General features: G+C 38.1%; 1 protein-coding gene across 1 annotated transcript in view; it reads right to left on the bottom strand.

The window, feature by feature from the left end:
- Window positions 1-4,132: 4,132 nt before the first annotated feature.
- Window positions 4,133-14,850, bottom strand: part of PGM2 (phosphoglucomutase 2) — a 30,992-nt gene continuing 20,274 nt past the window's right edge. The window contains exons 12-14 of the mRNA XM_036908453.2: window positions 14,292-14,481; window positions 10,789-10,922; window positions 4,133-6,694 (exon numbers count right to left, since the gene is read on the bottom strand). Of these exons, the coding sequence (XP_036764348.2) occupies window positions 6,592-6,694; window positions 10,789-10,922; window positions 14,292-14,481 (427 nt within the window). The 3' untranslated portion in view covers window positions 4,133-6,591. The remainder of the gene's footprint in view (window positions 6,695-10,788; window positions 10,923-14,291; window positions 14,482-14,850) is intronic.

Here is a 14,850-nt window from a genome sequence, read left to right as displayed (position 1 = left end):
TTTTTTTTTTTCTCTTTAAAAATGCCATCAATATCTGGGCGATGATAGCAGCAAAAAGATACTGGTTTTCTAAAGCAGCTGCAAACATTAAATGGGTGAATTATGAAACATAGTTTATAAATGTAAGTTGTTCATTTATCCAAAGATAGTAATATTTACATTAGCAGTTTATAAAGTGTTCTCACCTAAATTATCTCCTGCTTTTCTTTCAACAAGAAAGTATTTTAATTATTAAAATGGAATCTGTCATACTGGAATGAGAGGGAAAACAACATATATACAATGTTATTCATTGTTATGTTATATTAGCAAAGGATTGGAAACTGAAACAGCCTAGAAGGGAACTGAAAAGCAGATGCAGAATAGTGTGTATAGTGTGTGATGATTTGTGAGCAAATGCATGTTTCAACTTCTTCATCCTTCTTAAGTTTTCTAAATACAGAAAATGACTCATTCAGTATTTCCCTCATCATTGTGATTGTCAATACTCTCCCAAATCAAATGTGTACCTTGGCCACAAGCTCAGGGGCTGTTTCATGCACAAGGTCAGTCCGTTCAACTGTAACTATATTTCTCTCTTCTTTTATGTGTCCACTCATCAGTCAGCCTCTGGTGTGTGCTGGTAACTGGTAAGTCTCAAAGCAGCAGAACCCTCAAATCTTGTTTTGTTATTGATGATAAAGATGCTAACAGTGACAGAGAAGAGATAATAGGGAACAACACTGACCAAACTCTGTGACTTCATGGACTTCTTTCAGAATCTTTGTCTTCATCTCACTCTGTGAATTGTAATTCAGGAGAAATTCAGAAAACGCAGAAATGCATCCTCAGGGCAAATTCCATGGCATCACACACAACTTAGTAACTCTGTCCATCACCCGTTCCACCGGAGGCACTAAATGCACTCTCTCTGAACAGATGAGGATGTAGGTCTCAGAGCAGACCACCCTTCTCAAGAAACAGTATAAACTCATCCTTACTTACATCTCTTTACAGCTCATCAACAAAGATTGTGTTTCCAGTTCTGGGTTGCACCCCATACATAATACACACCGTCTGAAGGAAGATGGTCATATTTTCTGTCTCTTGATTACACCCTCCATGTAGCTAATCCACTCAGGTAAAGCCATCATCAAATCTCTTCATAGATTCTTGCACTTGGTTCACATTTCTCCATTTGTTAGTCTTCATAATTTGACACAAAAATGTGATTTCATTTTAGAACAGGCAAGTAATTAATTAAAAGGAACGACTAAGAAACTGAAGCTGTAAGAAATCGTTTTGTTTGAGCCGTTGGAGCTTGACATAACTGAGAGTATCAAATATTCTTTCGTCAAGGTTGACATAAGCTACAAATCCTGCCTGAAATCGTTCATCAGCTCCGCCCGCCGCCTTCTGTGGCACTTCTCGAGAAGTCTCACGGTATTTCGTGTGAGGGGCACTGGATGCATGGATTCATCCCTTTTTAACTGAACCCTATTGCCAGTCACCTGATTCTCCTGTTAGGCAGGGCAGAGAAAGGGGTAGGCAAACTGCTGGTGGTAACTAATCCATGGCGCTTGGAAAACAACCAAACATTGTGTGAGTGCCTCCCTTCCCTCTCCTATCAAATATTCTGGCCAAAAAAGTCAAACCTGAATCAGACCATGCTTCTCCATCTTCTACACCACTTGGTAGGAAATGTGAAGTACATCATAAGGAGGCCATTAGCAAAATCCAAAATGTGGGAAGCCCTATAGGGCAAATCATTTGATAATTTGGAATGAATTACAAGAAGAAAAAAAAGAGATGAAGAATTTATGGATTAAAAGAGATTTAAGAGATTTATCAACCAAATGTAATGAATGGACACTATTTGAACCCTGATTAAAGCAAAGTGTAAGAAGTGTGTATGAGATCGATGTGGGAACTGGCACATTGGGTAATTGACATTAAGGAATTGTGAACGTTTTGGGGTGTGGCAATGGTAGTGTAGTGTAAATAAGCCCATTTACAGATATGCACTGAAAATATTCACAGATGCAATGACAAGTCTGGGATTCGCTTCAGAATTGTCCTGTAGCAGGAAGTAAGAGGGACATGGAATTAAGGAAATGGGCCATGAATGGAGCTGGTGATGGATTCTCGGAGGTCCATTGTTTTGTTCTTTATATATTCTGGAAATTCTCCATAAGTTGAAAAAGACAGATGACAGTTAGACATTACAGTCGCTGAAGGTCCTGAGCAGGATGTTGAAGTGGTGGTGTACAGGGTGGACTGGAGGGATGGCAGGTGAGGAACGGAGTGGGGAAAGCTGGTGGGGGCTGAGCTGCACTGAAGGCAGTCTGAGGACAGCTGAGTAGGAAAGTCCAAGTCGGCAGGTGGTGGCATCCGAGACTGCAGCAGAAGTCTTCAGTCCTATACTTCGGACAATTACAGCCATAGTATAGAGAAGCTTTCAGAGTGCAGAGAATCAATGCTTACACCTTAAGGAATGAACCAACCTAGGGTTCAGGAGGAAAAAAGGAGAGGACGTCCGCTGAACCAACTAGGCAGATGATCACCCCAAACCTCCTCTGCAAGTGCACTTTCCTTTTACTAAGTGGCAGGAACACTTAGCACATAGGGAGCTACATTTCCCTCTTGCCAGCTGGAGGTGTTTAGACAATAATTTTCCAGTTAAGGTGAGATCATTCAGAATGATGTTCTTTAAGGACAAAATCAGGCTCTGTGAACTACAACCCTAACTTCCCTTTAGAAGTTGCACAGTAGTATTTTGAAATGGTTTCCAAAGCTATTTAGACCTGGAGCTGGCTCTGCTTTGTGTGCCCAACTCCATTCTGTACCAGGCTTGGTGCAAGCACCATAGTGGACCCGAAACAGCTCTGTCTCATTTATTTTCAAAGACCTACAACGGGAGCCAGGTCAAAAGAAATCAGATTCCGCAACACTGCTCTCCACCCTGGTAACCATGCATTCATGTCAGGGTCCCAGCTCTCCAGACAGATGTCTTTCTCTTCCAGTTAATTTCAGTAGTCATGGCACTTCTTTCATGGAAAGCCCATAGAAGTGATGTTATTTTAAACTTTGATTCTCACCTGTCACACAGCATGACATCATGCTTTCAATGGTGGAGTTATTCTACATAAATATGCTTGTGGCAAGAATGGAACAAAGGGATGATACAGAGAATGACATGCAAACAGCCTCCCAGAATCAAACTGTTTTGAACAAAAATGTTAGGCATTTCAACTTGATAGTCCTCAAAAAGACAAGTCCAAAAGGGGGCATTACAGAACTGCTTGGCCAAGGTTGGAATACTCTTGCAGCGCAGCACACTATATAGCAACTACCCGTGCACACTTGTATCCCCTGCTAGACTAAGTTTGAGATCAGGACAGCGTATTTATTATCATTATCTAGAAAACTGCCTGGCTCATGGCAGGATTCACGCATGACTCAATCAGTGAATATATGAATGGATGCACCAGAAGCTCTGAGGATTCTATCTTTCAGGATGTAGAGATTGTAGATGTGGTTTAGATGCCATCCTTTCAAGATCCCTCCAAAGTAGGACTTTAACACATTTGTTCTGTCTCTTAAAGCATTTATTTTTAAACCATATGAGTTGCCAATGTCATGAAATAACAATACTTCCCCCAAATAACAGCATGATGGTTGAGGTTTATCAATGAGACAAATGAATTTTCGTTGGTCCTATTTTTTCTTAAAAGATCAACAGCTGTTATTTTATAGAGACCAAGAAGGAAAAAAAAGAACAGCGGGCCTGCATTTCACCCTGCAAGTCAGTCTTTCAGACTAAACTTAGGAACTGCTCCTTCTAGGCACCAGGAAAAAATGAGCTGCCACCTCATGCCACTCAGATGGTCAGCCCCAAGCAGTCTTAGCGATTAAAATGCCATGGCAGCTGCTATGACCACCTCAGCCCCATCACCACCTCTCTGCCCTGAAAACCATTTTGCCAGCTTCTGCAGGCCGTGTAGTTTGCCTTGTCCCCAGCTTCGGCACACACACCCTTCGGGCTGCAAGGCAAGGCGGAACATGAACGCAAGGCTGCTGCCCCTCTTGGTACAAAACGTTTCCCCCCATCTTAAATGTTAGCTCTTACAAATGGGCTGGTTAAGCATAGTGCCTAAGAGAATTGCCAATCATTTATTGTTGATGGTAGTGTCCTTTATGGATTTCCACATCATTTAAAGACCTCAGAGACCATTTAGTAAAATCTCTTCATTTTAAAATTGACAAAAGTATCACCCAAAGTCCAGTTTCCATTAGGGTTCACTCTCGGTGGTGTGAATTCTGTGGGTTTGGACAAATGTCAAACATGTATCCATTATTGTAGTTTCATACAGAGTGTTTTCACTGCCCTAAAAATCCTCTGTGCTCTGCCTATTCATCCCTCCCTCCCCCGCCAACAACCCCTGGCAAATAGTGATTTTTTTGTCTCCATAGTTTGGTGGTAAGTCTGTCACATAGGTTCAGCAGTTACAACAAACGGGCCACCCTGGTGGGGATGTTGATAATGGGGAGGCTATGCACGTGTCAGGGCAGGAGGACAGCGGATAGCTCTGTACTTTCCTCTCAATTTTGCTGAGAACCTAGAACTGTCCTACAAAAAATTAAGTATTTTTGTAAAAAAAAAAACAAAATTGAGACTTTAAGAGGTTAAGTGACATGCCCAAGGCACAGAGCTGGTTCACAGCAGACCAAGCCTAGAAAACCAGGAATCTCACATTGCAAGCTTTATGCACCACACATTATGCAGCTCCACATCCGTACCAATAAAAAGTCAAGAAATAGTTTGTGAGAATCCATTTCTTAGAGATACAAGTGAGGAATAGAGTTGAGGGATCTTTTTCTGGTCCAACTGAATCACCTGCTCAGGTGAGTGGCAGAGAAATGAGGAGTCCTGAAGTTTGTATCTGGGTTCGGTTTTGCCACTCCTCCTGCCCCCAGCCCCCTCCCAGCACCTCTACACTTTGGTTAATGCACTGCTCTGTGCCTGGAAGACTTTTTTCCTCCATCGTCAGCTGCTACTCAGTCCCAAAGGTGAAGAAGCTCATTCGTCACCTCCATGATGAATGGGAGGCTTTCTCTGGGCAGAATGAGTGCCCCTCTCACACTTCTGAACTCTTGAGTACTTAGCAAATAACTCTCATATAGAATCGGTGAGGTCTGTAGCTACTTATTGGTCCTCCAGTTAGATTGTGAGTTCCATTACAGTGGGATGAATCTTAATCACCTTTGTATTTCCAGAAACAAATTCCATGATGGGTTACAGTTTATGTGCTCAAAAACACTGTTTGGAGAAAAGACACAGATCTAACATTTCTTCTTTTTGAAGTACAGTTTGAGATTTAGAAAATATTATAAAACAAAAAAAAAATATAGCTTTTATAATGAAGCAGCTGATAGAATATACTGAATATTGTAGATTTAAGAGTTCTGGTAGGACAAAAACTATGTATCACTAAAATATAAAAAACTTTTTTCCCTTTAGAAAAACAATCGTTAAGTAGTATTGTATGTCTTCAATGTTCTGAAACTGTTAGTAACCATTTGGGTTAACAATAATAAAAATAATGGGCAACCATTTGCTTTAAAAATAAAATATATACGGTATAAAAAGAACAGCTTGGTTCTAGCTCCTGGGTACTCAATGGGAATCATTTTGGAAGGTTATAAGGCCATTAATTTGGAGGAGGCTAGAAGGTACACAGATTAAATATAAACCTACAAAAGGAAATCTGTTTTAATAAAGTCTGATTTTAGATTTCAATCACAAATGAACAAGGCAATAAAAAAAAATCCAAGTCAGGTAAATAGTTATTGCTTATTCTCCTTCCTGCCTCAGGACCAAAAATTGTATTAAACTGTGCTTACACAAACTGTACAATAAAATGCTATGCAAGTATCCAATAACCAGTGGTTTGATTCAAGATTACAAGAGATAAAATGAATGTTAACACATTAAACAAAGATGGTTTAACTGTTTTTTCCGAGCACATATACAATATATAATGGTTCATTATTAGAACTAAAAAATTTTTGGTCCCCAAACCTCATCTTCTTAAAGTATTTTTGCTCCACTTTACATGTTTGTGTGAATTATTTTTAAACATGAACACAGCATTGATATGTTCATTTTCTTTATAAGCAACTGATAGAAATGTAAATATAAATACACTTCTCAAGTGGCTGTCCTGTACAAGACAGCCCAGCATTTAGTAATTGTATAGGTTTTCAGGCTACTTCCATGAAAAGAATTATAGGGAAGATGAAAATTTGTTACTTCTAATAAAAGCATATTAATTACAATATATTTTTGAGAGTTAGTTATTTTTAAGATCTTCATTTTTTAAATTCAGATAATGCCCAGGCTCAATTTTTTCATAAAGTTGTTAGGTTTGGCCATCTTTTCTTTATCTACCTTAAAGGTCAAACAATAGGACAATGGGGAATGCATGCATGTCTCTTAAAAAAAAATACTGTAGCTCTAGTTTAAACCATTTGGTCCTCAAAAATATTGCTTAACAAATCAAGTTCAGCTTAATTGCAGGTAAATGTAATTATGCCCAGAACTGGAATATTTTACTCTGCCTTTGGCTGCAGGTTATACTTCTGTGGCTGGAAAAAATGTTCTTCTATAGCACTGACTAGTTCATTTAGTTCTTTCTTCAGCTGCTCAGGATCACTGAAAAATAAGGGAGAGAAAGTCCATATCAGTGGATTATTCCAAAGCTTATTCTAAGTTCATCCCACACTGATCAAGTAGCATTGAAATTTAACTGTAAGAGGAGGTTAAGCCAGACAAAACAGAATTCCAGTGATGTAAGCATGGAAATGCATTGGTTGACTTGAAACTCCACCCCACCCCCCCAAAAACCCATTGGACAATATTCATTATTTTTCCCAAAGGTTTCCCAAGGTCTCTACTATAAAAAAATCATCCCTTTGCATCTATTAAGTTTTAAGAAACACAATTTTGGCCTAGCGTCCCTAAAAGATCTACAACGTCTGTACCTAACAGTATAGAGAAAACTTTCATGACAGTTGTCATTAGATCCTGCAGAGCTTTTATAATGACATCTCGTTCAATGCTTGGTCTCTCAGAATGTGAACACTCCTGCTCCTGTCCTCAAACTCTTGGCAGCTAAGATGTAGCCTCTTTTTAAGGCCTTCTTAGAATGGACAGGGATGGGGAGCCTCCTAGTGGGCCTACCAGTCATACACCAGGAAAGAAGGCCCCCTCCCACCAGATTTTATCTTTATTTTTCTACCTCCAGAGCAAAAGGGTCACAACTGAAGTACAAAGAATCTAGGGAACTAGATCCCTCTAAGGAAATTAAGTTTCCAAGCATGTGGAAAACACTCATTTATATGCAAACACTGGAAGGTAGAGAATAGATAAAATTGGATTTGTAATTAGACTTACAGCAACTCACTTACATGTCAGGCACAGTGTGACTTACTCTAAGTACTTCAAACCAGAAAGCTGAGTTTAAAAAACTGAGTCCTTCAATTCGAACTTTCATTCTTATACTTGACCATCTTCAATATGCTCAAACTTTACTTGCGTGGAAATGGCAATCCTTGTAATTAGTTAAGATCATTTTTACATTGTAATAGCTAACCAGTACAACTAAAACAATCCATTTCATTACAGACATTAATTCTGGCTCTACTATTTACTAGCTGTGTGCCCTTGGGCAAGTGGTTTAGCCTCTCAAAGTCCCGGATTCCTCATTTGTAAAATTGGGCGGAAGACTTTATTTTCTCAAGAGAGTTGTTGTATAGATTGAGATAAATTATATAAAGCAATTAGCACAGAACTTGGCCCATAAACCTCAATAAATGTAGCTATCATTATAGTTATTTTTATCCCAATGGTCACATAAAAAGTAATTGTGTTTCCTAAGTACATATGTATCACATTGGTTTTTTTCTCCTTCTCTATAAATGTGCTTTGAAGAAAACGATTCTGAAACAAGCACTATTTTTTTAATTATATACTTAAAATTAAGCTCATCAGTGAATCAACTGTATTACATAAATAAATAAATAAATATCTCCTATTGGTTTTGTACCTCTGTTAGAACCCTATCTGATAAAACTGATACCCAAATCTTGAGATATTAAGAGTGTTCTTGTTTTTAGGAGACGCATATTGAGGTCTGAACTTATTTTCAAATGGCTCAGGAAAAAAACCCACCCTGCATATGTAATATATATGGTGAGAGGGAGAAAATAGTGCAAAATGTTAGCCTTTGCTGAGTCTAGTTTGGAACAGGCTAACTATGACTTGCAGCCTGCTTTTGAAAATAAAGTTGTATTGGAACACAGCCACACCTGTTCTTTATGCAAAAGATTGCCTTCTGCTTTCAAGAAACAGCAGAACTGAGTAGTCTGGAAGGAGACCATAGTGCCTGCAAACCCTAAAATATTTAAATTTACTATCTGACTTTTTACAGAAAATGTTTGCAAACCCCTGGTCTAAGTGAAGAGTATATAGGTATTCATTGAAATTTTCCAAAATAAAAAGTTGGACAAACTAAAGACATCTACTCCAACAAGAACATATATATTTTTTAATTAGGACATAAAAGATCCTTAAGTTGAGGAATACACAATACAAAATGCAAGGAGGAAACACCAAATACAAATGGTGTAATATTTCTACAAAATAACTGACTTGCAGTCTTTAAAAATGTTATGAAACACAAAGAAATACCAAGGAAGTATTCCAGAGGAGATTAAAGAGGTATAACAAGCAAAAGAAACACATGATCCTAGACTGGACCCTATGCTGGAAAAAAAAAGGTTTCACATTTATTAAAAGCACATAAGGAAATTTTGTAAACTTTGAATAAAGCCATTATAGAACTGCATCAGAAAAAAAAAAGATCCTCAAGTTGGACTAATGTCCCTTTGTTTTCAAAAGAACGAGGCACAGAAATATGCAAACATTGATAATGAGAATTACAAAGAAATCTCTATAGAAAACCATACTCAATATAGTAGCAAGTAGGTTAATATTTAACACATGGAGACACTGACCTTGCACAATATTACGATAAAATATTGGTAATCTAGACTGTGTAGAAAATGAACTGTTTTATGCATTTGTTCAAGTTGCTCATTAGTTGAGGGTTTGCCCTTTAAGCACAGAAAGGTTTTGAATGGGGATCTATAGCAAAATATATTACATAGCCTCATAACTTCTTAAATATATTTGAATATTGTGGTATTTGAGAGCCATAATCATGTCTTTGACTGTTGGACTGGAGCTCTTAAACAGAAGAGGATTCAGGGCCCACCTAATATGAAATGCTATTTTCATTATGATGAACTGGTGAACATTCTAAGGTCATGTGTCCATGTTTTATAGTTTTGTTCAGTTTAAATAGTTCTTTGCTATCAGCAGCCACTTATTCCTGCCCAAGGAAGGTCTAATTGTTAACAAGTCTTTCCCCATCCCTCTAGTTGCTACATCATATCAGCTAGTGGCTGGCTAATTTAAGGTGGTCCCAAATTTTCTTCTGCTTTTATTTCTACATGGTAAAAAATCCTATGAGCAAAGCTTTGGTTTGTATATATCCTTGCAACTACCTAGACCTCTGCTGTCTACTACAGTAACCAGAATTTGAAATGTGGCTAGCACAACTGAGGAATTGTAATTTTAATTTCATTTAAATTTAATCAACTGAAATTCAAATTTAAAATGGACACTGAATCCAATTACTAGAAAACTTTTAAGTATGTTTGGAACAACCTGGATATCAAAATCCATTTTTCCAACAGTAAATTTTATGAAATCTAAATACAGATCAAGTATTTCCAAAAACATTTAGCATCTGAATTGAGATACATGGAAAGTGTAAAATACTAAATGAATTTTGAAGACCTAGTAGTATGAAAAAAAAGTAAAACATCTCATCAAATCATTTTTATATGGATTACATGCTACAATATTTTAATGTATTAAATAAAATACATTACTAAATTAATTCACCTGTTCCTTTATACCATTTTAAAATGCATCTAGTAGGAAATTTCAAATTACATATGTGGCTCACATTTCATTTCTATTGGACAATGTTGACTTAACCTTTAAAAATTATTTTTCCTGATTCTTGACTCTCTTCTGAATAGAGAAGTGCTAGTTAGCTAGGGGTTAACTAGGTATGCAGTATCACATTTACACATGCTAACTACACATACACAAGTGTTAAGATTCAAGATGTTATGGTGGTGATAAGTGAACAACCCAAACCCTTTACCAAGGTCACAATAACATGACCCTGAAAGTACCAGACCATCACCTCTTTGGCGGCAAGGGCTCTTTCTGAGATGGCTCTTTATCCTCTCCAGCACCTAGCACAGACTGATGCACAGTAGGTTCTCAAAAGTATCTGTGGAGTGCATGCGCAATGGATTTTAATTTTAATTTAATCAGAGATGTGCAGAAAGAGAGAAAACCTCACTGGTGCTCAACTCAAATAAAAAGTACTAGAAAAAGTAGTTTCATTACTGTTACTGAAATGAGGCATGAAATTTTCCCATACAAAGAAAGTTAGGACAGAAGTAAGTAGTGGAGTATGAAGCAAACCCTTCTGTCTGGACACTTTAAGCATCTGTTAGCGTGATCAAGGCATTGCTGCACATTCTGAAACAATGTCCCTAATTAAACTACATACTGCAAAGATAAAATGATTTACTTAGCCTTGGAACAGAACCAATCAGGAAGTTAGGGAACAAAAGTCACAGGAGATACCATCCATATCTTACCTATTTCCAGGGGGAGCACACAGTTCCGAATAGTACTTGATTTTGGGTTCTGTTCCGCTGGTTCGCATGGTGGCCACGCCTCCATTAGCAAAAGTAAAGGTGATCATTTGGCTGCTTTTACTAGTAGGGAGAACCTAGGAATTAATTTTACATGTTATAAATTTACATAGTAACATAAACTGTTTTGGGCTAAATAATAGTTTCCCCTGGATAAACAAGAAGATGAATGCCAAACAAATATATTGGTTTAGAAAAAAATATAATTGAGGATATCAGAAAATGTACTCCATATGAATGAAATACTAAATAGTAATAATAATTTGTGAAAATTAAAGAACTTTGTACACTTGTTTTTACCTCCCCAGTTCTATTAAATTGAAACACATCATTTCACAAGAAATTGATTTAAATAGATTAATAATGCATCCCTAAAAATCCACAACACATTAGACCTTATTTTACTTTGCAAAAATAAAAAATCTATAGACTTTTTTTTTAAAGCTTCTGGCAGATGTATTCATAGCTGATTACTCTCCAAACTTCACTAAAATGACAGAAGTATAAACAACAAACACACACAAGGGCAAGGAGGAAAAGAGGAAGCAGCAGTTGATGGGGTTGCCAACCAATCCCGGAAGTCAGAAAACAGATGGGAGGAGCAGACTTGACCTGATGGAACACAGGACAATGACAGCGAGCCCCTGCAAGAGAGACAAGAACCAAATCTATGTGCTCTGCTGGTCCTGGCAAAGCTCACCACCTGGAGGCACCAGGTACTGCGAAGGACAGGGGCGAGACAAAGGCAGTAGCCGAAAGCAGTGTTGGACCCTCCCAGATCCTGATCCTCTGCCCACACAGCTGGGCAGCCACCTCAACAGGGGATGGTTTAATTCTCTGGTGTAAGTGAACCAGAAAGGCTCAAAAGCTGGGGACACCAGGCACCATGGAAGGCAGGATATAGTGAAGATAGAGAGTAACTAAAGCCACACGCTGAATGCAGCACCTGTCCCCCCCAAGCCTCCTGTCCATCACTTTCAGGGCTTCTGCATCCTAACTTACAGCCCTTGGAGAGGAGACCAAGGTGAGGGTTAGGCATCCCCAGATTGGGGTTTGGGGAGGGATATATAAAAGTTAATTTGCTACCCAGTCTCCCTAGGATGAAGTATGCCAGTTGACAAAGGCTTGTGTATGTATACAGAACTTCCAATCAGCTTCTGAGTGGCCAAAAGGATGCTTAGGGATTAGCAGACATTGGAGAAAACACAAAGTCCAAAACAAACAAATAATAAGAATTTGGAGGAAATAAAGGCAATACAGAACAAAAAAATCTACATTTAATAAAAGTTACCATTAATATCTTTAAGTGAGATAAGATATACATGAAACAAGAACAGGCTGTTATTTTTAAGAGAATAGAGAATAAGAGCTGAAATAAAAGTCAATGGAAGCAGTGAAAGTTCACATTGAGGGAATCCCCCAAAAAGTAGGACAAGAAGATCTGAACAGCAGGAAAGGAGAAAACAAGGAGAGTAGCAACACCAGTCCTGGAGAGCCAGCCTCTAACTAAGAACTCATCAAGAGAGGGAGAACAGAAAATGCCAGGGATGGGATTATTTGAAAAACAACCATCCAGCCCCTTTCTTTGACACAAAATAAAGGAAATTTCTCAGAACTGAAAAGAAATGACTCCACAGACCAACAAAGACCCACTGAATATCCAGAAAAATCAATGAAAAGACACCCACACTAATGCACATCTCTGAAATTTTAGAACCCAAAGTTTAGCAGAAAATTCCTGAAAATCTTCTCATAGAGAAAAAAACAAATTGGAAGTTGCACATAAAGAACTAAGTATACTGCATCAACGTCCCTATATGACGCACGCAGCAGGCCTCAACTATTTCCTGAATGAATGAATGAATGAATGAGTGGATGGGTGCACAACAGCAATACTGGAAGCTTAGCAATAATGAAGCAGTGCTTTCAAAACTATGAGTCAGTAAGTGTGAGGGTGGAATAAGGCACCTCCAGACTTCAATGCCTCCTAAAATTAACCTCCTACTTACTTTTTCTTAAGAAGCTACTAGAGGATGTGAAAAGAAATATAGAAACAGGAGGTCACGGAGTCTGGGAGCAAGGGACACAACCCTGACAAGTGGTGAAGGGCTTTCCCAGGGTGATACCTGTGCACCCAACCAGGGAAGTGGCCCTGCCTGGATAGAGGGACTGGGGGGGAGGCCATTAGAATCAAAATGGAACTGAAAGACTAGCCAAATCATTGGAGCATGTGGAAAACCCTGCAGAGAGGTATCTGAAGGATGTGGGAAGAACTGGTGATAGTTAATAGAAACCCAAGCAAAGGAAAGAACAAAGCAAGTATTAATTACAGGAAAAGCAATTCTGCATATGAATTAGGGAAACCTAATCAAAGTATGCTACTTAGCTAAGCAGGAAACAATAGTTACCAGTCACAATAATACAAGCACTGAATCTGATTTTACCAAATGTTGTGGCATAAATCTATTGTAAGGACAGAGGAAAAGGGAGAGCAGTATCTGTAGGATGTGTAAGAATTAAATCCTTATCTCCATAATAGGAAATTAATAAAGTCTAACACTGATAAGTCAAAATATCACCACATGAGTACATCATTTAGAAATCTGGTTGTAAATACCAGGAGCAGCAGCTGAGAGGGAAGGTGGCTGTCTCAGCATGGCAACAAGATGGCAGGGGTTGGAGCCTGCCATGTTTCATCCTCTTTTAATACTAGTTATCTTTTAAAAAATATTGCGTGATGAAAATGTTAAAAAAATATAAAAAGGTAAATATCAAAGAAAATATGAAACATCTCATAAAGATAGTCTTACTTTCCTCTACCCCCCTGCGGTAGTTAGCAATACTCGTCTGCCATATTTGAGCCTTCTTTTGATTTCAGTGGGGGTTCCACATGGTGGGAAGAATGAAAACTCATGCTTGATACCTAATAGCTCCCAGACATTCAGAAAATAGGGTAAAATGATCTAGGAAGCAAGCAGTGGTCCTCGAAGTGTGGGCCAAAGTAACATCAGCATTGTCTGGGAACTTGTTAGAAAGGCAAATTCTTGGCCTCCACCCCAGACCTACTCGGTCAGTACACAGTGTTTTAACCACCACTGCCAGGTGATTCTGATGTTTGCTCAAGTTTGAGAACTACTGAGATACAAAAACCCGGATTCGGGGTCAGAAGACCCAGGTTCTACCCCTACATCACCAACCAGCTGTGACTGGAGGGGATCCTGTACTGCCTAGTACTGAGTTCCTCTGTGTTAAATGATGGCATTGGCTTAGATGACTAATGAGAACGCTAGTTCTAGCCCGTGATTTTTTTAACTTTCTACATATTTTGATAGCTTATTTCTCACATGCCTAAATGCTTAAAATCAGCTTCAATTAATTATATGATTAAATAAGTGGGGCTATTCAAGGTAAAGAGAGAAGTTTAATCAATAAAAAATATTGCTTACGGCTTTTTTATCAGGTTGGCTATCATCATAGCCGGTTGTAAGGTCTCTAATGCCAGAAACTGCAAATTTGCCACAAGTTTTTGGATAATTATTCTTCCCATCATAGTTTCGAAGGTTTTCAAATAATTTCTTAATGGTGCCTTGATCATGACAGATGAAATATGAAGCTTTAGTAATATGGTAGCCATACCTGTCAAAACAAATATGAGTTATAAAATGAGTCCTGGGGATGTAACATACAGCATGGTGACTATAGTTAATAATACCGTAGTGTATATTCAAAAGTTACTAAGCATAGATATTAAAAGTTCTCATCACAAGAAAATAAAACTTGTAACTATGTATGAATGAAGGTTAACTAGACTTATTGTGGTGATCATTTTGCAATGTGTGCAAATATAGAATCATTATGTTACATACCTGAAACTAATATAATGTTATATGCCAATTGTATCTCAATAAAAAACCAAATACAAATATACAAAATGAGGAACAAATAATTCTACACAGTGTACATAGAACATGTATCAACAAGTATATGGTATTTTAAACTAAATGA

The sequence above is a fragment of the Manis pentadactyla genome, chromosome 5 (genome assembly GCF_030020395.1).
Source record: "Manis pentadactyla isolate mManPen7 chromosome 5, mManPen7.hap1, whole genome shotgun sequence".
Classification (NCBI taxonomy): Eukaryota; Metazoa; Chordata; class Mammalia; order Pholidota; family Manidae; genus Manis; species Manis pentadactyla.
Note: the sequence above shows the minus strand (reverse complement) of the source record. Positions and strands in the feature narration are given on the sequence as shown.